The sequence below is a fragment of the Pleurodeles waltl genome, chromosome 6 (assembly GCF_031143425.1).
Source record: "Pleurodeles waltl isolate 20211129_DDA chromosome 6, aPleWal1.hap1.20221129, whole genome shotgun sequence".
Taxonomy (NCBI): domain Eukaryota; kingdom Metazoa; phylum Chordata; class Amphibia; order Caudata; family Salamandridae; genus Pleurodeles; species Pleurodeles waltl.
The window spans coordinates 1605996691-1606021331 of NC_090445.1; the positions used below are offsets into that span (position 1 = coordinate 1605996691).

The 24641-nt window shown below is 44.5% G+C and overlaps 1 protein-coding gene across 1 annotated transcript; it reads left to right on the forward strand.

Moving 5' to 3' along the window:
* Positions 1 to 21458: 21458 nt before the first annotated feature.
* LOC138302188 (P2Y purinoceptor 4-like) lies at positions 21459 to 23399 on the forward strand. The gene has a single exon (XM_069242534.1). The coding sequence runs from the start codon at positions 21517 to 21519 to the stop codon at positions 22453 to 22455; it is 939 nt and encodes a 312-aa protein (XP_069098635.1). The 5' UTR covers positions 21459 to 21516; the 3' UTR covers positions 22456 to 23399.
* The last annotated feature ends 1242 nt before the right edge of the window (positions 23400 to 24641 follow it).

Here is a 24641-nt window from a genome sequence, read left to right on the forward strand (position 1 = left end):
TGATAGATGCTGAACTTGCAGCGGAAAGAGCTATGACTCTTCAAAATAGGCTTGCTTTAGACATTCTTTTAGCAAAGGATGGCGGTGTTTGCAAAATGCTTGGTGCACGACACTGTTGTACCTATATACCTGACAATAGTGTGAAAATTAAAACTATGCTTGCTAATCTAACAAAAGAAAGTGCAGATTTGAAGGAACTGAAAGAACCAGGAGTGTGGGAGAAGGTTGGAAAAGGACTTGCTTCAGTGGGACATTGGATTGGGGGAATTTGGAATGGAATATTGCTAAAAATAATAGAGGGAATGTTGGAATTTGGGGAATAAAAAGGGGAATAATAATGATTATGGAAAGAATAAAAAGAAGAAAGGAGGAGAAAATTATGAAAAGAATGGCAGAAGAATACAAAGCGCAAACTAGGGGAACTAAAAGGAAAAGAGAACTGACAGAATTTTAATGGAATAAAATTTGTGGGCTTAATTTGTGTGATGACAAGTAGTCATCAGAGGAGGGATTGATGAAGCAGAAAATGAAGGTTTTGATTTATTAACGCATAAACGTAGTGTGAAATAATCACGTGTGACTTTAACCGAACTAATAAAGATTGTACGGGGACAAAATGTGCCCTTAGAGTAGTTTGCCAACATTTATAAGCGTGCTTTATGTAACGTGGTGTATTAGAATTGCACTAATCCGACATAATCATAAACGTGTGCTACGATTTGCTTGTTTGAAATGCGTTAGCTTAGCATTACTTTAGCGGAGGCTTTGGCCTAGTGGCCTGGTCCCACGGTTTAGATGCTCGTATTTTTCCAATGTGCTAATAAATGTGTATTTCTGCTTGAAGCTGTACTTTTCCACAGAAACTGTTCACATGCTTATCTCAAAGTTTCGTGCCAGCCTGGCATATTTTCTCTTTACTTCAAGGTCGACTTGCAGGTGCGGACAATGGAGGCTCTGAAAGTGAGCTAATTGGTAGACAATGTTGCAACTTGCGTACCCATCTCCAAGGATAATGTATGCTTAAGTAAAAGCTTGAGAACAGTCGTTTTTGATTGGACAATTTGAAGCTAACCTATGAACCCTCCAATGGAGACCCTACTGGATTCGAACTGTTGTCTATAAAAACCAGGTGCACGAGAAGAAGGTAGCCATTGCGCTATTTAGCGGCCATTATCCGGACACTACGCCATTTTGTAGACTTCGTAGCTATTATGGCCCACTTTGCTGCGACGCCATTTTGAGAGACTTTGATGCTTTCTCTAATCAAGAGAAAGAGACTTTAAATGATTCTTGCCCTAGAGACTTTAACTTTGAAATGCCCTTTGCATGAAGTAGTAGTTTTATTGCCGCCGTGAGGCAATTGCCCCGTCCACCCCTGCCCCTTTGCCCCGTCCCATGCCGATCGAAACGGTACCCATGCTGATCGAGAAACGGTACCTGTGAGACGAAGACTTCCTTGTATGCTGATCGTAATTGGTAAATATGAAAGGAAAATTGTAAAATTGCATTGTGTTTCTTTTAGGTAACCAACTGCTGATTTTGATAAGAGCCCTAGCTAGGAGTTTTCTAAATTTATGTTGCTAAATTGTTTTTGCATGAAGTCCCACATGCCGATGCTAATTTGAGGTTAGATGAGGATTCCATATGTCGCACGATGCAATTTGAGATCTTGTTATGCTGACTAAATGTACGCAACTAGCTCATTACAGATTATCGTATTAGTGCTTTGCATTGCCATTATCGAATGCCTTGTGATTCAAATGCTACATAGGTTACATTTGTTTCGCCGTTATGGACAGCTATTAATGTTCATTTATGTTTATCATTTGGTGTTGAGACACATATATATTGTGCTAGCTTTGTTAATATAGGGAAATAAATTCACTAACCTTGCAATAAACTGGTGTGGTTATTCCTGACTGAAAGGTCAGGGTTCGCCGAAATGTATTCTGGACTAATTGTTAAGTGTTATGTTGATCAAGGTATTGCTTATGTTCGATATTGATTATTGATTTGATGCGACTGATCGATATAAGAGTACGGAGAGTTCCCACTTAGTCAAAAGATTCATCGGCCTAAAGAGCGTCCGAACACAGGTAAATTATTACTACGGTTCGCTCTATCACTGCCAAGCTAGGTCCTCCCTGGACAGGATTCAAGCATCCTGGGACCAGTTTCAGGGTATCACCCTTCATCAGCCAGGCTAGCTCGAATCCAGTGGCACAGCAAGCAAGGGACCCACGTCTGGACATACTCTAGCCACTTAGGACGCACAAGGCAATATCACAAAATTAAATGATGGACGGAGTGTTGAAACTTTTCAAACACTCAAAAATGTCAAAGATCTGGGTTTAATCCATCGTTATTTTGCTTGCCACGTCACCCCAGTTTGGACCAGCTATATGCAAATCAGTCTTGACCCCAGCCCGAACTGCCAAGCCAGGTCCTCCCTGGACAGGATTCAAGCATCCTGGGACTGGTTTCAGGGTATCACCCTTCATCAGCCAGGCTAGCTTGAATCCAGTGGCACAGCAAGCAAGGGACCCACGTCTGGGCATACCCTAGCCACTTATGATGCACAAGGCAATATCACAAAATAAAATGATGGACGGAGTGTTGAAACTTTTCATACACTCACCCCAGTCACAGATCTGGGTTTAATCCATCGTAATTGTGCTTGCCACGTCACCCCAGTTTGGACCAGCTATATGCAAATCAGTCTTGCCCCTGCTCCCAATAGGAGCAGTCCAGCCCGAACTGCCAAGCCAGGTCCTCCCTGGACAGGATTCAAGCATCCTGGAATCGGTTTCAGGGTTTCACCCTTCATCAGCCAGGCTAGCTTGAATCCAATGGTGCAGCAAGCAAGGGACCCATGTCTGGGCATACCCTAGCCACTTAGGGCAACTTTAGCAACACAAATGGATGATAGACAGAGTGCCGAACAATGCAAACACTCACCCCAGTCACAGATCTGGATTTAATCCATCGTTCATTTGCTCACCATCCCACCCCAGGTTGGACCCAGCCATATGCAAATCAGTCTTGACTCTGTTCCTCATGGGAACAGTCCAGCCCAAACTGCCAGGCCAGGTCCTCTCTGGACCAGAAACAAGCATCCTGGGACGTGTCAAGCAAAATAACGATGGATTAAACCCAGATCTGTGACTGGTGCTGAGTCACACCAATCCATCATCCTTTTGTGTTGCTAAAGTTGCCCCAAATAAAAATACACTATGGCTGCGTCTTTATATCTCACGATGATACAAAGATATGAGATGATGGTAACAATGCACATCCCAGCAGATCTCACCACTTCTCTCTCCCTTCAGCCATGCCAGTAAGGCCCACAATTACACACAAAGGGGCATATTTACAAGAAACTGGTGCATCAGTGCTGATGCACCTGTTTTCTTGCGTCGCCCCTGTCCTACCTAACGACACCATGGGTATGCCATATTTACAATACGGAGCACCATGGCGGTCGTTAGGCCAATAGCGTCAACATTTTTGACACTATTGTGACACTTTGCTGCACCAGCGTCATAAATGTTTACGTTAGTGCAGCAAAGTGCAAGGAGGCCCATAGGTTTCTATGGGTGCGTCATTTAAATGCCTGCTTTGAGTAGGCGTTAAAAATGATGCCAAAAGAGGCATAGTGAAACCTTGTAGATTTCACTGCACCATTTTTGCAGGCCTCCTAGCGCTGGAACACCCCCTTACATACATTAAGCTTGGCGCAGGCATAATGTGGCACAAGGGGGGGCAAAGTTGCGTAATTCGAGCCTTGCGCCACGTTGTAGCCTTCCTATCACCACATTAGCCTAAAAAACAAATTACACTAATGTGACCCAAGAAGGTGCTAGGGGCTTGTAAATATGCCCCCATGTTTCTGATTGGACAACCCATTGCAGTAACCAGTAAGCAGTCTATAAAAAGAAATACCATAAAGGACATACAGAGATATTAAAAAATGCAGAAATTGTACATGCGTCTCTCACACCTAATCATCCACCCCACTGCTATGCGCTGCATCCCATAACACGATAACTGCACCTCTTGGTCATCATGCATGACATGGAAGCACTTCCTATATAGAATCATAAAACAAAGACAACACCCTTCCAACCACACTCCACCTTATACAACGTTGCTTGCTGCACATGTAAGTAAGCACTTCAGTGTCACTCATAGGGGTAGTAAGTGCTATACAAATGATGCAATACAATACAATACATAATATAAATATTTAGCACATATGCATCACCAAGAATTGTTTTGATTGTGATAAAATTTTTGGTTCCGTCACACTTCAGAATTACAAAACAAAATGTGCTTTATTTCTGTTTTCATAATTGCTGATATATGTTGAAATCTTTGTACAGTTCATTTACAGACATTGTTTTGCATTAGAAACAAATTGACATCCTGCAGTCTTTCTTTTCTTACTTCCTGTATGCAGGAATACTGGAATTATGGGATTCTGCAGCAGTGTGGATTAGCAGATGATTATGAATTTACTGCATTTATAATCCATCATCTGCTGCATAATCTGTAGTTCTAACTAAAGAAAATGTTTCTAGCTCAAACGGATCAAAAGGTACTAAAAATGCTGCATCATGTGCTGCGGCACAGTGTAAGGTCCTTCGCAAAGGTTGACCGGTCACCTTTCAAGTACTGATAGTTCTATTTGGATTTGGAACTTGTTCTAACGAAGTGAAACGTTTGTCCAGCTGGCTCTAGCTGTGTAAAAAGTGGCAAAATAATGAATTAATACTATCACAAAATGTGCCGCATTAAGCCATATAATGTGTTTTTGCTTGCCACATAATTTATTCAACCTTGTCATATAATTATATTGTGGGCCTCCTCTGCCGCATAATTCTAATGGTCCTGCCTTTACCCGGGAAGTTTATCTCATAGTTCACTTTCCAAATACTCTCAGTTTTCAGTCAGAGAAAGAAAAGTAAAAAAACTTCTCTACATTAAAAGAGTAAGCAGCAGTTTGTCAGAAAAAATAGCCTGACATTTAACCTCTGTCTTTGGACATGCAGTGATTGTAACAAGACAAAGGCACACATTTAATTGCTAATTTACCTTCTGAACTCCAACCTATTTTTCAGTTAGACTGTATGCATTCGAAAGTGAATACAGCATGTTAAAACTAATCTTAAACTGAGTTTTGCGTAAGTACTGTGCCAGCTGCCTCCTTCATTTGGGGGGGGCAAAGATTATGGCCTGGCCTGTCCCTCAAATCTTCCCCCCTCCGCCCACCCCACCTGGCTATGGCCCTGATTTATTCCAGGAGCTGGGTATGGGGAAAACACAATCTCCTGTCTTTTGTTCAGGGCAGAAGAAGAGCATTTCTACAAAATAAGTTTTTAGTGCACTGAGGGGACATTTTAGCCTCTCTCTGAACCCTCAGTTAAATTTAGGGCTCAGCTGCAGAAAGCTTTAGCTGTTTATCTGTCGGAGAACTATTTTTTTTAAACATCAGTACATATACATTGAGACGGGTTTCCAGTCACCTCATTATTGGTTGGATTTGTTGTCTATGTCACATTTCCTCCATGTGCTATTGGGCCCGCCATCTTAAAATATTTTCTTGACTATTTCAAAATGTTCACCCAGGTGTACGTATACACACAACATTCAAATATGGCTGCAGAGGACACTTTTTTCAGGAATTGTAAAAATAAAAATAAAATGCTTTGCAAGATGACCACCATGGATGTGGGACTGAAAGATTTTCGAGCATACGTGACAAGAATTTTCAGTTCTATTAAGGACACGGAGGTCAGGATTATGCTTCTCCTTCTTCCCTGTTTATTATCCACAAAACACAGCATCCAATACAATAAAACTTTTATAAAAGCTACAAATCCCATAAGCATGACGTCAAGGCATTACCGCGAATCGACGTCCATACTGTCACATATCTTTGGTAACCTCCATAATCGTTCCTCTTTCTTTGCAGTGAAGAATATAGGGGGTCTTTTTGACCTCAGCGGTCTTTTTTAAAGACCGCTGAGGGACCGCCGTGCGGAAGACCACCAGTGGTGGCGGTTTGCCGCTCGGCCTATTATGATGGTTGGCAGCTCTCCGTCCTTTTACGGACGGAGAGCCGCCAACAGCCATACTGGCGGGAGGCCGGGAAGTGGAGGTTGCTCCACCTCCACCGCCACACCAACAGAACACTGCCCAGCGAATCACGTCCTGTGATTCGCCGTGGCGGTGTTCTGTTGGCAGTGTGGTGTCGGCGGAGCTGCCCCTATGGCTCCCGTCCCCTCCCGGAGGATCGTCGGACCAGGTAAGTCGATCGTCCTTGAGGGGGGTGGGGGGTGTTGGGTGTTGTGTGGCTGCATGGGGGTGTGTAGAGGGGGTGTGTGAGTGCGTGTATGCCTGTGGGGGTGTTGTGTGTATGGGAATGAGTGCGTGTATGTCTGTGGGTATGTCTGTATGGATGTGTGCGTGTATGTTTGAATGTGGGTGTGCGTGTATGACTGTGTGTGTGGATGTAGGCATGTATGTCGGCGTGTGTGCGTGTAAGTATGTAGGTGGTGCCTGCGTGCGTGTCGTGTGGGTATGGGTGAAGTGATGTTGGTGGTTGGGGTGGGGAGGGGGGCCCTGCCACCTTTGGGGAGTGGCAGGGGTGGTGGTTGGGGTAGGGGAGGGAGTCGGGGTGGGGGAGACCCCTATCAGTGCCAGGGAAGGAATTCCCTGGCACTGATAGTGCTTACCGCCATGGATTTCATGGCGGTTCAAACCGCTGGAAATCCACGGCGGTAATCCGGGTCCAAATACCGCCGGCGGTATAGTTACGGCCGCCGGGCTGGAGACCCAGGTCTCCAGCCCGGCAGGCGGAACGGAGAACCGGCGGATGACCATGGTGGTAACCGCCATGGTCATAATTCCACAAAGTAAGACCGCCAGCCTGTTGGCGGTCTTACCGCCGGTTCTCCGCCTTCCGCCAGGGTCATAATGACCCCCAAAGTCTTAAGTACAATAGACAAAACAGTCTTAACAAGAAACTGAGAACTAGATCCAGCGTTGAATCGGCGATTCCTCAAAACAGCAGGCCATCAGAGCTGAAGGAAGACGTATTCCATGTTAGGTGCTTCAGGAAGTCTTCTGATCGGAAACTGGAATAAAAGAAAAAATTTCTACGTAATACTCAGTTGGATATAGTTTAAATAAATGCATTACACACATGCAGTCTTAGAGAAATATGCATTGCAATGTATATAGCGATAATTAAAAGACATGATTGAAGTTTCATGGAATTAAATGAACATTTGAATTAACGCACTATTCTGAGACAACATTTCTGGGTGGGAAAAAACTAGGTCTATTGGGTGGGATAATCCTTGCCTCTGTGTCCTTAATAGAATTGAAAATTCTTGTCGCGTATGCTCGAAAATGTTTCATTCTATGTCAGGACCGGAGGCTTCAGATTATGCTTGTTTAAAGCTGATGTAAGACAACCGAGGCTACATCCAAAACCGGTTTATAATAAAACATCTTGAATGTAGAGTTGGATGACCAGTCTGCTCCCCTCATTATCTCTTGTAACTGAGAGCCGAGAGAAAAAGACTTCGATGCCATAGCACTTCTCACAGAGTGGGCTCCAAAGACAGAAGTATCTATCCCTGCTTCAGTCAGAATCCATCTCACCCAGTGAGCTAAGTTCGCAGAAGATACTGGATGAAGAGGTTACTGAAGTGCAATTAACAATTGGCCCCCAGGAGATTGCCGAAATTCTATGGTACGTTCCTCATACTCCTTTAAACAGTGTACCACACACAGTTTGGTATCTTCTGGATAACTAGGATAGGTTACTTGCCTTGAGCAAGTCTTCGTTCTCCTGAAGATCGAAAAGGTAACTTAATTTGGGGAAAAAACGTGACCAGAAAAGTCTTCGAGCTCTCACATCTGAAACTTGCCCACATGATATTAAACACAACAAGATCGTCAGTTTAGCTGACAATTGTTTCTTGGATAAGTCTGCATTACAAAGCCATTGTTACAAACATTTTAGGATGATATTTACATCCCAAAAATGAGTGTACTTCGGTTGAGAAGGATTAGCTAGTCGGATACCCCTCATCACCCTAGACACAAAAGGGTGATCCCCTATTGGTTTCCCATATAGGGAAACATGACCTGCTGAGGTAGCGGATCTATAATTGTTTACCGTGCAGAAACCTAGCCCCTCTGGTGCTATCCCTGCCAAGAAGTTGACTGTAGCAGAAACTGGGGCCCCAAAGGGTTCCAAATCCCGAGAGTTGCAAGAACCCACCCATCTGTGCCATGCCGAGGCATAACGTTTACAGGTGGAGTCTGACCAAGATGCTGAGATGAAGGAAGCAGATTGCTCTGAAAGGCCTGGCAGGTGCCATCGTTGCCTGAAATACACCAAGCCATGTGGTGTAATTTATCTTGGATCAGAAGAGGGTGTGTCTGCCCAGCTGCGTCCAGCAATAGTTACAGGAATGAGGGAATCCAAATTGGGAAATCCCTGGACATTTTCAGGAGAGCTGGGAACCAAGGCTGAGCTCTCCAGTGGAGAGTGATCAGAATCAGCTCTGCTTTCTGAGCGAGAGATTGAGACGCTACCCTGGGTATCATTATAAAGGGGGGAAAGGCGTACAGAAGTGGCCCTGTCCACTGTTGGAGAAAGGCATCCGTGGCAATTGCCAGGGGATCTGGTCTCCAAGAGTAAAACTGTTGCAGCTGATCGGAGAGGCAGGATGCAAAGAGGTCCATGTGACACTGTCCCCACCTCCTTTGGAGAGCGTGAAACACCGAGGGATGAAGTTTCCACTCACTGGGATCTATGATGAATCTGGAATTCTAGTCCGCTACTGTATTGAATTGAACTGGAAGGTATTCTGCTGTTACTGAGATCTGATTCTGGAGTCAACAGTGCCAAAACACCTTCGCTATCTCTGCTAGAATACAAGACCTCGTCATGCCTAGCTTGTTGACGTAATGCACTGTCCATGTGCAGAAGAACGCAACAGTTGGAGCGAGGGACCAGAGTTTTTATGGCAAATGAGCCTGCTAACAGCTCCAAGCAATTTATGTGAAGTTGAGACTCCTCACAAGATCAACGCCTTCCTGTGGCGACAGAGTTGCATCTGGCTCCCGAGCCCCACTTGCTGGCGTCCAATTCCAAAAAGACATCCGGGCGAGACCAGAAGATGGCCCTGCCATTCCACGCTGCCATGTGGTCGAGCCACCATTGAAGTTTGCAACGCGTCTCCTGAGTGAGATCGATGAGTTCTGTGTAAGAAAGACCCTTCTGCAGGTGATGGATTTTTAGACGTTGTAGCACCCTGTAATGTAGGGGCACTGGAAATAGGGCTTGTACAGAAGACGCTAGAAGCCCCACTATCCTGGCCAGAACCCTTAGGGATATCTTGTCCTTCTGAAGAGTGGACTTGATCTCCTTCTGGATTGATTGTAACTTCTGGGCTGGAAGGGACAGGAGAGAAGAAACAGAGTCGATCTGGAACCCCAGAAATTCCATCTGACGAGATGGCATCAGAGCAGATTTCTTTACATTGATCAAGAATCCCAGGCCCTGGAGCAACCATATGGTCCAGTCTAAATTTTGCATGAGGAGCGGAGCATCCTGGGCCATCACCAAATATCGTCTAAATAGACAATCATCTGGACTCCTTTGGCCCGAGACTCTCTACAACAGGGTGCATAACCTTGATGAAGCACTAGGGTGTGGAGGAAAAGGCTGAAAGGGAGTACCTTGAAGTGGAACCATTGACTGTCCCACGTGAATTGAAGATATTTCCTGTTGGGGGAAATATTGGAATTGTGAGATAGGCATCTTTCAGGTCCAAGTGTACCATCCAGTCGCCTTCCCTGAGAATGTCCCTGAGCAAATGGATCCCTTCCATCTTGAAGTGCCGGTATAGAATCTAGGTATTGAACTCCTTCAGATTGATCACGAGGCGTGACCCCACCACACCTCTTGTTTAAATATTGCTGAGCAGCCTGAAGGGTCTGGCTGGCACTGAGCAATTGCATCTTTGAGTAACAATTGTTGGACCTCTTGCCGAATAAAAGCTAGATTTAGTTGGGAACAAAGGATAGGAGGCGGCAACGACATCTGTTGAGGAGCCCCAAAGAATTCTATATGGAAACCTGCAACTGTTTCTAGAACCCATTGGTCTGATGTTAGTGCCAACCACTGCTGAGGAAAAACCTGGTCCTTCCCCCTAGGGCAGTGGTATTCAAACTTATTAATGCTGCGCCCCCCCAGTGGGAAAAAATAAATCATCAGCCCCCACCTCAGAATTTTTCAAAACCATTATATTAAGCAGGCAATGTTTAAATACGTCTGAACTTATTTACACATTGCAGTTAAGTGCTGTTACCTTTTTACAAATGTAATAAACATTGTTCTGCCTAAAACAAAGCACTATTATCTGCATAATCTTTCTTTTGGCCAGAGCCTGGAGCCCCCCCTGGGATCACTTGATGCCCCCCAGTTTGAAGACCCCTGCCCTAGGGCTACCTGAGAAGGTGAGATCAAGCTTACCTTGAGGGTTGAAGCCAGAGTTGTAATGGGCCGTGAAACCACCTCGGTTGAAGCGGGCACGACCTGCTCGGGCTCTGGCAGGGTAAAAGGTGCCTCGGGGAGATGAGAATCCTCTGCCTGCTGTGGTGTAGGATGATTGAGGGCTGCTGGAGGTGACACTGCCGGACAGGCGCCCTTGAAGTATGCCGGCCCTGGCAAAAATCCGATTTTGAAAGACCTTGTTCATAGAGGTCTGGGCTTTGTCCAGCGCAGTGAATGTATGGACGAACTTGCTCAAATCCTTCACAAATCTGTTGCCGAACAAGAGTCCATTGGCACGGGGCCGGTTCATCATTTGCGAGATCTGCCAGCTTTGGGTCTATCCGAAGTAGAATAGATTTTCTCCTCTTTATGGAGACAGCGCAATTAGCGTTCCCCAATATGCAGAGCTTGCGCTGCGCCCATCCGGCCAGTGTGTCAGGGTCCACTTGCAAGCCGGACTCTTTCGCTGCCACTGCCGGGTCTAAGATCCTACATAATGGACTAGAGAGGTCCAGAACTTTGTCCTGGCAGGACTTCCAGGACCTATCTATGAATTTATTGGGGTCCTTTGTGGAGCGTTTAAGGAAGGTTGCTAAATTCGGATCCAGCTCAGGGGTCATAGCCACCTTGTCGGGTATGTCTGGACGTGGACACTCGGACCGGAGGCGGCTCTGGACGTCTTTGTCTAGGGCCTTTCTTATGCGTGCATGGGCATAGTCCGTCACTGCAGGGAGGGGGACCCAGTCTGAGGACCTGGGGTGGATAATTTCATCTGGATTGAAACTGAGAGCAGATGTAGGGGCTGAACCTTCAGAGGAGGGAGGGGGCCATACTGTCCATCAGAGGAGTGTCTGCGTTGTTTGTGTGGAATAGGTTCGCCGTCTGAATCTGACTGAGATGAATGGGAGGCGTCAGAGACATCGTCTGGGGGGTAGGAAAGGGCGTGGGTGCTGGTGGATGGTTGCACCCAATACTGGTGGTCGGAGGGAGACTGAGACTGGGAGAGATGGGCCATGGGCGCTGCATGGGGCCATTCAGGACCTGGGGAGGGCTTCTCCTGACCATTGGATGAAAGGGGTATAGGATTGCCATAGGGGGGAACAGTCGGAGCATAGCGCTTAAGCTGCCTGGCGATAGGTTGGAGCGTAACTGCCAGGGCTCGGCTGACAGATTGTGCCACAGAGGCATCCAGGGCATGGACAATGTCTTCAGCGAGGAGTAAATCCTCCCGCTCCGTAAAGTAGGTTGCATCTTCTGGCCTTTGTCGCTCACTCATGACTCATGGTGGTCAGAGTGTACAGATCTGAGCAAGAAAGCTCCCTTGCGAGAAGGGAAATGAGGAGCGGGTCCCCAAGCTTGTGTGGCTGTATAGAAGGCAAAAATTAGGTAGAAGCGGTAGCTTCTAGAACCTCTCTCAAGGAGGTGCGTGTATATATAATAAGCATGGCCTCTCAGGCAAAGCCTGTGGTAGCCAATTGTCAGTCCTGGTGATGACGCAGAAATGAAGGTTTTACATTTATTAGCGCTTAAACGTAGTATTGCAATAATCAAGTGTGACTTTAATTGAAATAATAAAGATTGTACGGGGACAAATGTGCCCTCAGAGTAGTTTGCCAACATTTATAAGCGTGCTTTATATAACGTGATGTATTAGAATTGCACGAATCTGACATAATCGTAAACGTGTGCTATGATTTGCTTGTTTGAAATGTTTTAGCTTAGCCTAACTTTAGTGGAGGCTTTGGCCTAGTTGCCTGGTCTCACGGTTTAGAGGCTTGTGGTTTTCCAATGTGCTAATAAACGTGTATTTCTGCTTGAAGCTGTACTTTTCCACTGAGATCATTCACATGCTTATCTATAAGGTTTCGTGCCAGCCTGGCATCTTCTTCTTTGCTCCAAGGTCTATCTGCAGGTGCGGACAATGGAAGCTCTGAAAGTGAGTTAATTGGTATAAAATGTTGCAACTTACGTACCCGTCTCCAAGGATAATGTATGCCTAGGTAGAAGCTTGAGAACTGTTGTTTTTGATTGGACAATTTGAAGCCAACCTATGAACCCTCCAATGGAAGACCCTACTGGATTTGAACTGTTGTCTATTTAAACCAGGTGCACAAGAAGAAAGCAGCCATTTTGCAGCTATTATGGCCCACCTTGCTGCGATGCCATTTTGAAAGAGACTCTGATTCTTTCTCTAATCGAGAGAAAGAGACTTTAAGAAATTCTCGCCCTAGAGACTTTAACTTTGATTCGTCCCTTTGCATGAAATAATAGTTTTGTCCCTTTGCCGCTGAGAGGCGAATGCCCCGTCAACCCTGCCCTTTGCCCCGTCCCATGCTGATCGAAACCGGTATCCATGCCGATCGAAAACCGGTACCTGTGAGACGAAGACTTCCTTGAATGCTGATTGTAATTGGTAAATATGAAAGGAAATTGTACAATTGCATTGTGTTTCTTTTAGGTAACCAACTGCTGATTTTGATAAGAGCCCTAGCTAGGAGTTTTTTTAATTAATGTTACTAAATTGTTTTTGCATGAAGTCCCACATGCAGATGCTAATTCGAGGTTAGATGAGGAATCATTGGTGCACGATGCAATTTGAGACCTTGTTATGCTGACTAATGTATTCAATTAGCTCATTACAGATTATAGTTTTAGTGGTTTGCGTTGCTATTATCGAATGCATTGTTATTCAAATACTGCATAGATTGCATCTTTTCCGCCGTTATGGACAGCTATTAATGTTCATTTACATATATCAATTGGTGTTGAGACACATCTATATTGTGCTAGCTTTGTTAATATAGGGAAATAAATTCATTAACTTTGAATAAACTGGTGTGGTTATTCATGGCCGAAAGGTCATGGTTCGCCGAAATGTATTCTGGATTAATTGTTAAGTGTTATGTTGACCAGGGTATTGCTTATGTTCGTTATTGATTATTGATTAGATTAAATTGATTGATCTCGGGTGAAGAGAGTCTCACTTAGCCAAAAGATTCATCGACCCGAAGAGCGTCCAAACACAGGTAAATTATTAGGGAGGAACGCTCTATCAGTAGATGGTAGCAGAGGACGGTTTAGACTTTTGAGACCCCACTCGAAAGGTATATGGTGTTGAATTAGATTTTTTCTTGGGTAAAACAGATTGAGAAAATGATGATGGGCTAAGTCCCCCGCAACTTTCCCGGGATCTCGGAGCTTGCGAATGGAGAGAATGGAGGTGTGAGATCGGCATTGGCGGTACTAGTGATGGTATGAGTGAAGTTAGGATTTTGCGCTTGCACAGCTTATTGCCGCAGATTGTTTGAAAAGGTTGCGAGGATTTTAGAGAATAGCGGAGGTGCGACTCCGAGTGTAGGAGTAGGGAAGTCGTCGAACTTCATAGAAATAGCAGAGGTGCGACTCCGAGTGTGAGAGTAGGGAAGTCGTCGAACTTCATGTGCATGTAGCGCTTTGTGCAGAAAAAGGTCCACGTGGTTGTTGTTGTTGAGACGGGCCCTGCGAGGTCAAGAGACTCCGGAGTATGTTGAAAAGTGTATGAGACACTTGTTTTATGTTGTGGTCTGGTCGGTTTAGTAGGTTGATCGGGTGTGGTCAACGAGTCGGTACGTGTGTTAAGGGAGTGAAAGAAAACTTCGACTTCGGGCTTTGACAAATTCTAAGTGCACTAGAATAGATCATTGACAAGTTGAGAGCAGTCTGCGGGTCAGATTTGCTTGCGAAAGTGGGGACCGAGAAAGATGGAATAACTGCCGAGGCTAGTGAAAAATCCCTAAGGTCCTGAAGCGATTGTGTTACCCTTCCTGTAGTAAACCGACAGATCTGTTTTATTATTATTTTTTTGGTAGCTCGCGATACATGCCAGAAGTTGTTACGAGAGGAGCGGAGTGAAGGAGGACAAGCCGCGAGGCTTTGTCAGCCGCAGTGTGTGTGAGTGTGACGTCACTAGGAGCCGCGCTGGGATAGGTTGGTTGCAGAGAAGGGTCGCGCACGGATTGGACGCAGTCCGTGGGGCTCGATTGGAAGGGGAAAGGCAAGCGAAGAGTATTCCGGGAATTAAAGTCACTTATTGATTACAAACTTTGTGAAATAAAAGACGAGAAAATGAAATTTTTTAAAGCATTTAAGAGTGCGATGAAGGGGGAGTCTTACATTAAAGCGAGCGTAGGAGAGGAGACGCCGCCCGAAGGTACACCAGCTTACATTGTAATGGAGGAAAAAGGGGTAGCTCCGTGCCTTTGGCTAAAGCAATGGCACAAGCTGACAGAGAAACATGGGAGCGTAGCGTTCCCGATCCATGGGACATTCAATATAAGGATCCTAGAGAATCTGAGATTCGCGATGTACGACATGAAGGTACCTCCAAGGCCAGCACAGTTTGAGGCTCTAGCGATTTGGGAACTAATGGCTAGACAGCAACAGCAAAATAAGTTCGAGACCAGGATAAGGAAGGTAGAAAAGACACTAGCGGACGCTAGGTGGGATAATGCACAGAAGGTGTGGAGATCAGATGTATTGCAGGGGATAAAATTGTTTCCCGCAATTACTAAGGAAGAAGAGGCGACAGGCGAGAAAGCTACCTGTAAGACAAACAGGGGGTGTTCCAAAGATAGAGAGGACGAGGAAAAGTTAAGGAGAGAAGAGGAGTTAGAGGATGAGGAGTTAATAATGCAATTGCTGAACGACCGTCCGCCACCTTATGCAGAGAATGGACAAGGTCCAAGTACCAGTTCTGCCCCTCAGGCACCGGTACAGAATAATGAAACTCCGAGTTCAGGAACGCCATCGGGATCTAAGGACCCGAGTTTACTGTTCACCCCGCAGATACCGCAGGTTAGGAGAATATATCCAGATGTGCCCATGTTGAAACCAGCAGAACATTATCAACCGCAGGTCCCAAGGTACTACAGCAGTGACAACTGTACGGGAATGATTCTAGATCCGACTGTAATGGGAGTACAGAATGGTCGCAACCCAACACTGGCACAAGCTGAATCAACTCAGTTTTTGATGCCTCAAAAGCAGATGCAGGGGGGAACCGCACATGCTCAGATGACGGGGAGTCAGATGGGCATGCCGGCAATGATGACCCATAGTGTGGGAATGAACATGTCTCAGAACATGGGAAATGGACAGAACGTAGATGCGATATCCCTACCCATTACTGTAGGTCCACCGGTACCTTTGTACATTCAGCCTAATTCAGGTACGAGCGGTCAAGGATCAATGGTGCAGAGTGGAATGGAAAGGAGGTGCATTCAAAACACTCCAGAGACAACTCCGATAGCGGCTCTGCCAACTGGATCTGGGTCCTTGATGGAGTTCAGTCCCATATGTGCTCAGTCAACAGTGGTGAGGTCGAGTCCCCCACTGATGATACCGCTATCATCGAACACTGAAAAGTTGCCGCAACCATCAATGGCAGTCGATGTGAATGCCACACTGATGGGGTTGAATGCGCAACAGCTGACACAGTGGTTCAACAGTCTGAATTCCACACAAAGCTCAGACCGTGGGAAGGGAGAAGATTATCTGAATAGGATGAGGTTGAACATGGAAGCAGAAGAATTGGTGGAAGGGACTATGGGCGTGAATAGGTTAGAGTCCTACTCGGAAGAAGAGTTGAGGTATCTATGTCCCAGGATTACGAGAGAAGTGAACAAGGTACATAGAAGGTTGCAGGAAATAGCTGACAAAAACGGGGTTGAGATAGACAAGACGAAACACTTGAGCAGGAGCTATAGATTGGATTTTGGAACCACAGACTTTGAACACATGAGGTCAGCAGGCATGAAGACACACCTTAGAGAATTGCTGCAGAGTGCGCAAGTGTGGAGGTGCTTAGACAAATGGGAAAGCAGATGGGTAAAGAGAAAGGAAAAGAGGAAAGACAGTGTCCCAGAGCTCAACGAGAAAAGACCACAGAGCAGTGATGCAATAACCATGTTACCAATGAGGGAGACAGCAGGGGGAAAATTAGTACATGTACCGTGGCACAGGAGCGACATTCAGTCTTTTACGGATGATTTTCCCAAACTGAGAGAGAAACCGATAGAATGGTATCAACAGACTGATAGGTTTGTGAAGCTTGCAAAATGTCTTTGGGAAGACCTGAACACCCTCTTTGAGATTGTGGTTCCGGCAGATTTGTGGGAGGATTGCAAAAGGGCTGTAGGTTGGCCGACAAGTGAACCAGAGAGAGACAGGGATACGGGTGCACCATCACCTATGGTGATGAGCTTGTACTATAAGGTGATTGAGCATTTGAAGACGAAAGTTGCTTCGAAAAATGTGGATTGGCAGAAGATTGATCGAACTGCCCAAGAGGCTAAAGAGTCGATTCATAGTTACTATGAGAGGTTGTTGAAGGCGTTCAAGAACTACAGTGGCACGGAAACAATAGAGGTGAAGGACATGCTTCATTTTGTGTTTAGATTTGTGGAAGGGCTGAGACCAGAGATAAGTCAGATGATAAAGTCGCATCATTAACTTTGAATAAACTGGTGTGGTTATTCATGGCCGAAAGGTCATGGTTCGCCGAAATGTATTCTGGATTAATTGTTAAGTGTTATGTTGACCAGGGTATTGCTTATGTTCGTTATTGATTATTGATTAGATTAAATTGATTGATCTTGGGTGAAGAGAGTCTCACTTAGCCAAAAGATTCATCGACCCGAAGAGCGTCCAAACACAGGTAAATTATTAGGGAGGAACGCTCTATCACTGGCAAGTGGGCATGTGGGGAACGCTCTGCTCGAACGTGTACTAACACGGAGCCGACCCAATTACAGCCGGGTCTATCGGCGTGAGCTTGCTGTCAGAATTTGAATCTGACAGAAGCGAGCTAGAACAAGGACTACGGTCCTCGGCTGCAAGCGCTCGTTCCCCTGGCATCCTGGCACCCGACCGGGTGCAATAACTTCAAAAACAGCCGATCGCGTGCCGCTTGCCAGCCCTGAGCAGTGCTTACACTGCACACTGGTGAGTCCGGCAGCAGCGATATCGCTGTAAATGAAAGGCGTTAATGCAAGTTTGTAGGGAGAAAATATTGTGGTACTTCTATCGTTCCGAAGCAGCAAAGAAAGAGGAACTATTATGGAGGTTACCAAAGATATGTGACAGTATAGACGTCAATAGGCGGTGATGCTTTGGCGTCATGTTTATGGGATTTGTAGTTTTTATAAAAGTTTTATTTAATTGGCTGATGTGTTTTGTGAATAATAAACAGCGAAGAAGAAGCATAATTTGAAGCTTCCGGTCCTGACATAGAATTCTTCTGCATTCCTATTTGAATGCATTATATTTTATTTTTAGACATCCTGTTTAAAGATGGATGCCACAGAAGCGCTCACATTAGCAGCAGCCATTTAGCATAAAACAAACAAGCACTGGCAAAGCTAAAAGATTTTGAGCTCAAGCACTACGGTTCTGTTAATGCTTGTTCTTCTTAGTGGGAAAAATATATGAGTTTTGTAAGTGGATTAAGGCAATTGAACTATTTACCAGCAGTAAATAAAGCCATTCAGAAAGTCCTTGCAAGAATACTTCGCAACCTCTGGTACTAAAATCGACTGGATGTATCACTGTCGTATTCCCTGCCCCCTGATATAATATCGCTAACCTATTGCTTTCTAATTAAGCCTATGACTAGTTTTAAAGCATAACACCTTTGCAATTGGTAGCAGCTGTCATTATTATACACATCCCCTTAAATGTTAGGCAAGACTAAAAAACTTTTTAAAGCACAGTAGTAGAAAACTGTGTATGCAGAGTGGTACATCAGGCCATACCCTTGTTACCTAAAGAGTGCAACCACAGTATGGTGAAATACCACACTCAATGAACCTAGAAGGTAGCCTACAGTACACCAAAAGGGTTAGAGTAAAAAATAATGGTACGACTATGGTACGACTACCTAGGCATACTTCTGTGAAACCGGCCCTATCATCTCTTCATAGGCTTCCAGTGGAACAGCGTATAAAGTTTAAAACCCTATGCTGTATCCATAGGTCATTACATAACAGAGGTACCCCTCTGTTAAAGACCCTGGCAACTTTTTATAAGTCCACCAGAGACCTCAGGTCTGCGTCAGCAGCACTGGCCACGTTACCTAGAGTCAAAAAGGTCAGATGGGGAGGTACCACGATGGCCTATCTGGGAACTAAACTGTGGAACTCCCTCCCCCTCAGGTTTCAGCTAACCAGTCATGAACTCAGTTTCCAGGAAGCACTCATAACCTGGCTGTTCTAGATCCAGTTGCTTCTCTCTCATAGTTATGGAGATTGTTCTTTAGCGCTGGGAGGCCTTTGGGTAGCCATGCGCTCTACAAGTGAATTAACATAACATAACATTAACAGTCCGGAAATAATAAAGTGGGTCAATATTTCTTTTTAGTACAGTTCTTAAGAAATTACGTTTCAACTTCTACAAATGTCCGTAGCTGATGTAGAGGTGTCTGCCTTTTTCTAGATGTAGACAAAACCATTCATATAATACTGCGACCAAATGTAGATGCAGTTGAAGACTTCTTTATGGATAATGCAGCTGACACTTTTCATCTTATAGACTTTTTCAAGCTTCTATATGTCAAAAGCAACTTATCAAGCGGAGTAGGTATTGTTGAATCGCCAATTGCAAACCGTTGTGTACCTCTGATGAGGTAAAGTGACAGGTAAGCCTATACAATTTGAGAAACGATTTCTTGAGGACCGGAGTGAAAAGAAAATTTGACCCACTTTATCTTTTGTGGACTGTTGATCACATATTTCTACCGATATGTTGGACCCTTATCCTATGCATCAATAATTCCCTCCATCCTTTCTTTCTTTTCTATCTATCTATTAATCCATCCTATTGTCTCTTTTTGCCCCTCCTTCTTTCCCTATATCCATCCACAATCATACATCATTCATTTTCTTCTATCATTCATCTATCCATCCATCCATCTCTCTATCCTTTCCCTCCAGCTGTACAACCAAGCACCTTGCTTTGCTTCTCCATATCTATCATTCTCGCCATATTTTTTCCATTTATCTGTCTATTCGTCTTTCCTTCATCCACACTCACTTTTCTCTATTCATAATTCGATCTTTCCATGCCCCATCCATCCATCCATCACTCCAACTTGCTCGTCATTCATCTATCCATCCAGGTACCTCTCCATCCCTTACTTTTGTGCTCTTGTTTCACGTGTTTCCCCTTCCTCGCACTCCAGAGATTCATCATATCATTTTTCTGCTGTTGCATTTATGAGCTTCTATTTGGGGACCTCACTCTCAAAGGAACAGTAATGATCACTTCAAATGCTACACATTCCCCAGTGACATACATCACTGCTCAGGCTGCTAAAGTGGGGTTTTCATGACGTTCTTGACTTTTTGAACCATGTATTAATTCTTTCTAAAGCCATTGCGTTTTCTTGCTGCCGATTTCTATGTCTTCACCTGGTCCCCGGCAGGGGTCCTTTTTCCTTGCATCCAAATACTCGTAGAATGGAGGTTTCATGTCTTGTTTTATAATGCCTGACTTTTTCAGTGTTTTAAATGTACTCTTTGGTTCATGTCCTCCACAGGTACCTCAGAAGCCTTCTACCTCGTTATGGCTACCGATTGGTTGGTAGATTAAAAAGCCTCTTTTCCCACCAGAACTAAATCTAACTGTGTCTTTTTGTACAGCACTTTGGGGGCCTAATTAGGTTTGGAAGGTATCAGCAGTGCTTAATTTGTAAAGGAAAGAGCTCAGAATCCTGTGTCCAGTTCATTTAAACATCAGTGCACCGAATATCAAGGCCGTTAGTCTTAAATCCAACATCTTTAATCCACTTCCAGACACTCGAGGTCCTTTTATCTCCCTTTTGTAGTGTCTTGCTTTCTCCCTTTGTTATTTTTTTTGCCATCTTTCCCTTCCTCCTTCTTTCCGATCTGTATTTTTTCTCTGTCACCTTTGGAAAATATATTTTGAGAAAAATAAGTGTTGCTCAAATTAAGCACTGGGCAATAGAAAATACTCTTATTTTTTGACTCAATGCTAAATCTGCAGGAGAATGTTCCTGCAGGATTGCACTCACCATACTTTTGCTGGCACATCCCCTCCAGATGTGGCACTTCCTGCACAAGTTGGAGGATTTTCCGGTACCACAAACTCTCATTGCACTACAGGTAGCAAGTTCCCAATGTACTAAGAGACAGGTCCAAACCTGTGCTCCTCAAAGGAAGTGTGTTGGTTCTAAAACAGTTCCCCATTTGGATATGTGTTGAAGGGTGTGGGAGTCAGGCAAGGAGGTCATTCTTTGGAACAATGTATGCTTTTTCTGAGGTCACCCAGCAACCTTTGCAAATCAGTTACCTCCTCCTTTGAAGTGTTGGTAAATGACAATGGCTTGCAACCACAACTGCATCAACTGTATCAATGGACTGCTACTCGCAATTAGAAGGGGACACCCCTTTCACAGCCCTTCCCAATTGTGAATCATAATGGATCGCAAAGCCCATTTTATGACTTGGAAAGGCTTTACTGATGTGCACAAAAGATTTAGAATATTTCACAGAACACTAATGTGTTTGCAAACCCTGTGACTTCGCAAATCACAGGGTTTGGGAACGCAATAGTGCTTAACACATTGGGTCCTACATTCGGAGACCTTGCTCCAAAACTAAAAATAATTTAAGTACACAGGGAAAGATGTTTCCAATAATAAAAATAAACAGGGAGTGTGTTTAAATAATTGATGCGGGAGGTGGGTGGGAAGGGGGTGGAATAAAATCCATGTACTAACTGCTTAGAAAATTGTGTTGGAAAGTTCATCTCTATAAATATTACAGAGAGCAATATATAATCGCTTTCATTTTTGTTTTTGCTCATAGGTGAGGGCCCGTGTAAAGCACCATTCTCTTCTACATAACTCTGTCCTGAAGAGCAATTCTCAGCTCTCCTGCACCATGAACAACACACCCTCAGTGAACGTTACATACTGTCATTCCCAGGTACTGCACCCTTTCATCCCCACACTGTTGACAATCATCTTCGTATTTGGCTTCATCCTAAACACCGCCAGCCTTTGGATATTTTGGTTCCATATTAAGAAGTGGAGCTCAGGCATGGTGCTCCAGTTCAACCTAGCATTGACGGACGCCATCATCACCCTGGCAGCCCCCATGATGATCACCTACTTCTTTCTTGGCAACCACTGGCCCTTTGGTAACTTCCTTTGTCAACTCAATGTCTTCTTTATGAGCACTCACCTATACGGCAGCATCTATTTCCTGGCACTGATCAGCATCCACAGGTACGTGGCCATAGTCCGCCATCACAAGAAATCACGTTTTAAGAGGAAATCCTTTATTATAAATATTTGTGTGGCTGGTTGGCTTATCCTCTTCTTTCAAGGATTTGTGTTCTTCTTCTCTCTCAGAACTACAGTTGTGGACAACACAATAAAGTGTTTGAACATCCATCAAAGTGACATGGTACATCTTTTCTTTTACTGGAACATGCTTTACTTGTTTCCCAGCTTCCTCCTGCCGTTCGCCATATCTTTGACCTGTTATGTCCGATTGGTTTTTTTTGTTTCCAAGATGACTAGCAACAGTTTAAGGGGCCAGGTGATGAGGACCAGGTCTATACAGATCATCACAGTCTCTCTGGTGATCTTTGCCATTTGCTTCCTACCGATACACATCAGCAGGACTTTAGGAGTCATTATCAAATATTTCTCTATCAGTTGCAATCTGCTGCACAAAGTGGAAACAAGTTATTACATATCGTGGGTCTTCACTTCGGCCAATTGCTGTCTAGATCCCCTGCTCTACATATTTTCCACTGAGATGTTTTACAAGTCCTTCACCAAGATTCCAAGTTGTATCAAATGGGCTAAATAGGTAGGCCAGTTCTTGCCTATGTCTGTGTCTAAAGAAGTAATAAGTACCTGAAACTCCAATGGATTGTGGGACTCTGCCATCTAAGGGTCCCAAACAATGTACTTTAGAAATACGACATTTCTCCTTGGCTTCCCTTTCCATCACTTCCACAGCCAGGTCCAAACCCTGGTCATGGTTAGAGTTGAATACAGTAAAGCATTGGTTGCATACTTCCTTAACACCTGAATTGTACGCCGCTAGCAACCCATGTAATTGCAAGAATTGGGAAATTGGACCAAAATCACTTTAGCCTAGGCATTACTGGAATGGCTACCTGCATGTAAAAGACTGACTGCCTCACCTACAAGGAAATGCATATGGATACCTCAAAATACCGGTTGAATAAACGTATCCTGCCTGGAGTGAGCTAAAACCTGAGCAATGGGCCTTGACTTCCTTGATCCTGACAAGTACAAGAAAATTCAACAAGGTGCCCTTTCCTGCGCAAAGACCACAATTATTGAGCTACTTGCTATCTAGGATACAAATCCCTCCCTATTCAAAGCCTGCCTAAAGTTGAGACTGCCTTTATTTAACATTTTCTGCAGGCAAGATTGGTTCAACGCAGGTCTAAAATTTTCTTATCGCTTGCCTGTATTCATTTATCCTGATATTACCAATATGTTATGTTTCTGTTTAAACGTGTCATCAGGTGCGTGAAATGCTCTGACATTCTTGCTCAAGGTCTAAACAATAGAAAATGAAATAAAAAAATAATAATGGCGAATATTTGATCTTTTTAGACTGTGAATATGTTTTCTGCAACTCATTGCACTGCTGAAGCTGCTCCTATGAATGTTAAGAGAATTTATTTAAAAAAGACTCTGCATGCTGTTTTTTAGTTTGAATGTGTTCATATTCTGACATTTCCTCTTCCATTCTTCCTCGCTAATTTGTGTTTTTAACCATGTCATATACTGTACTACATATAATACAACTATGTTTGGAAACAACCTGTGTAAGAGCTTTACCTCTTAGAGCCACATATAGAATTTTCATTTTCAAAAGCTGCATTGTATAAGCCCATTATACCCTCAACATTACTAAGTGTCAAACATATGGCCATAAGATGTATGCATTGTGTGGTGTTTCCACCGTTTCTTTAGGAAGGTAGCACTTCGGAAATTCTTTAAAATGAAAGGTCTGTTTTTATGAGAATCTCTGGTTTCCCTCATTGACCTCGATTACAGTAAATCTCCACCCGTAAAAACCGGTACCATACAGTAACACCCGGCCAGTACCATGCAATTAGAAAATCATTCAATGGAATGAGGAATAACCACGTGGACCCGGTAGTACAGTGCAGAATTCTCAGTGGTATTCCCTTTTCTGTGAGGGTTATTGTTTGTATTTAACATCTACTCTGAGAAGATAGTAAATGTGAATGTGTAGGTTGCTACAGATGGGGAGGGAGGATACTAGAAAGTGCAGAGGATGCAGGATACTGTTGTCTAGAAGGAGGCAGTATTAGACGCTCCCTATGTGGCTGATTCAGTTTGGGGTTTGGGTAGGGAAACAGGTTTAAGTTGCAATTCAGCCTATTTCCAAATCAATTTTATTGCACCAATTTCTGGGCCAGTAAAAGCGGGTCCTGCACTCAGTAAATCCAGCTGATAAAGGAATTCTGCTCCACTCAACTTATAAATGGGGCTACAGACATTCATCACAATTACAAACATTTTCTTAGTAAACTTGGATTTTACAGATTTAGGGGGTCATTATGAACTCGGCGGGAAAACCCACAGAGTTCGGCGCTAGCGGTCATCAAAAGACCACCAGCATGCAGAACACCCCCCACCGGCCACATAATAAACATTCAGCTGGGCCGGTGGGTGGAAACAGCGTTTCCACCCACCAGCCCAGCTGAATGCAGGACCTGAATATTGACACCTGCTCCAAATGGAGCCGGCGCCAATGCAGCAGTGCGGCGGGTGCAGCAGCACCCATCGGGCATTTCACTGCCTGTAAATCGGGCAGTGAAATGCACGATGGGGCTGTGAAGGGGGGCCCCTGCACTGCCTATGCCAAGTGCATGGGCAGTGCAGGGGCCCCCAGGGGGGCCCGAGGCACCCATTCAGCCAGCCTTTCCATGTGCGGGGTCAAACGCCAGGGTAAGGCTGGTGGAACCTGCCTCATTTTCCAGCAGG

Coding starts and splice junctions, on each gene's coding strand:
- LOC138302188 (XM_069242534.1), top strand. CDS start 21,517: ATGAACAACACACCCTCAGTGAACGTTACATACTGTCATTCCCAGGTA.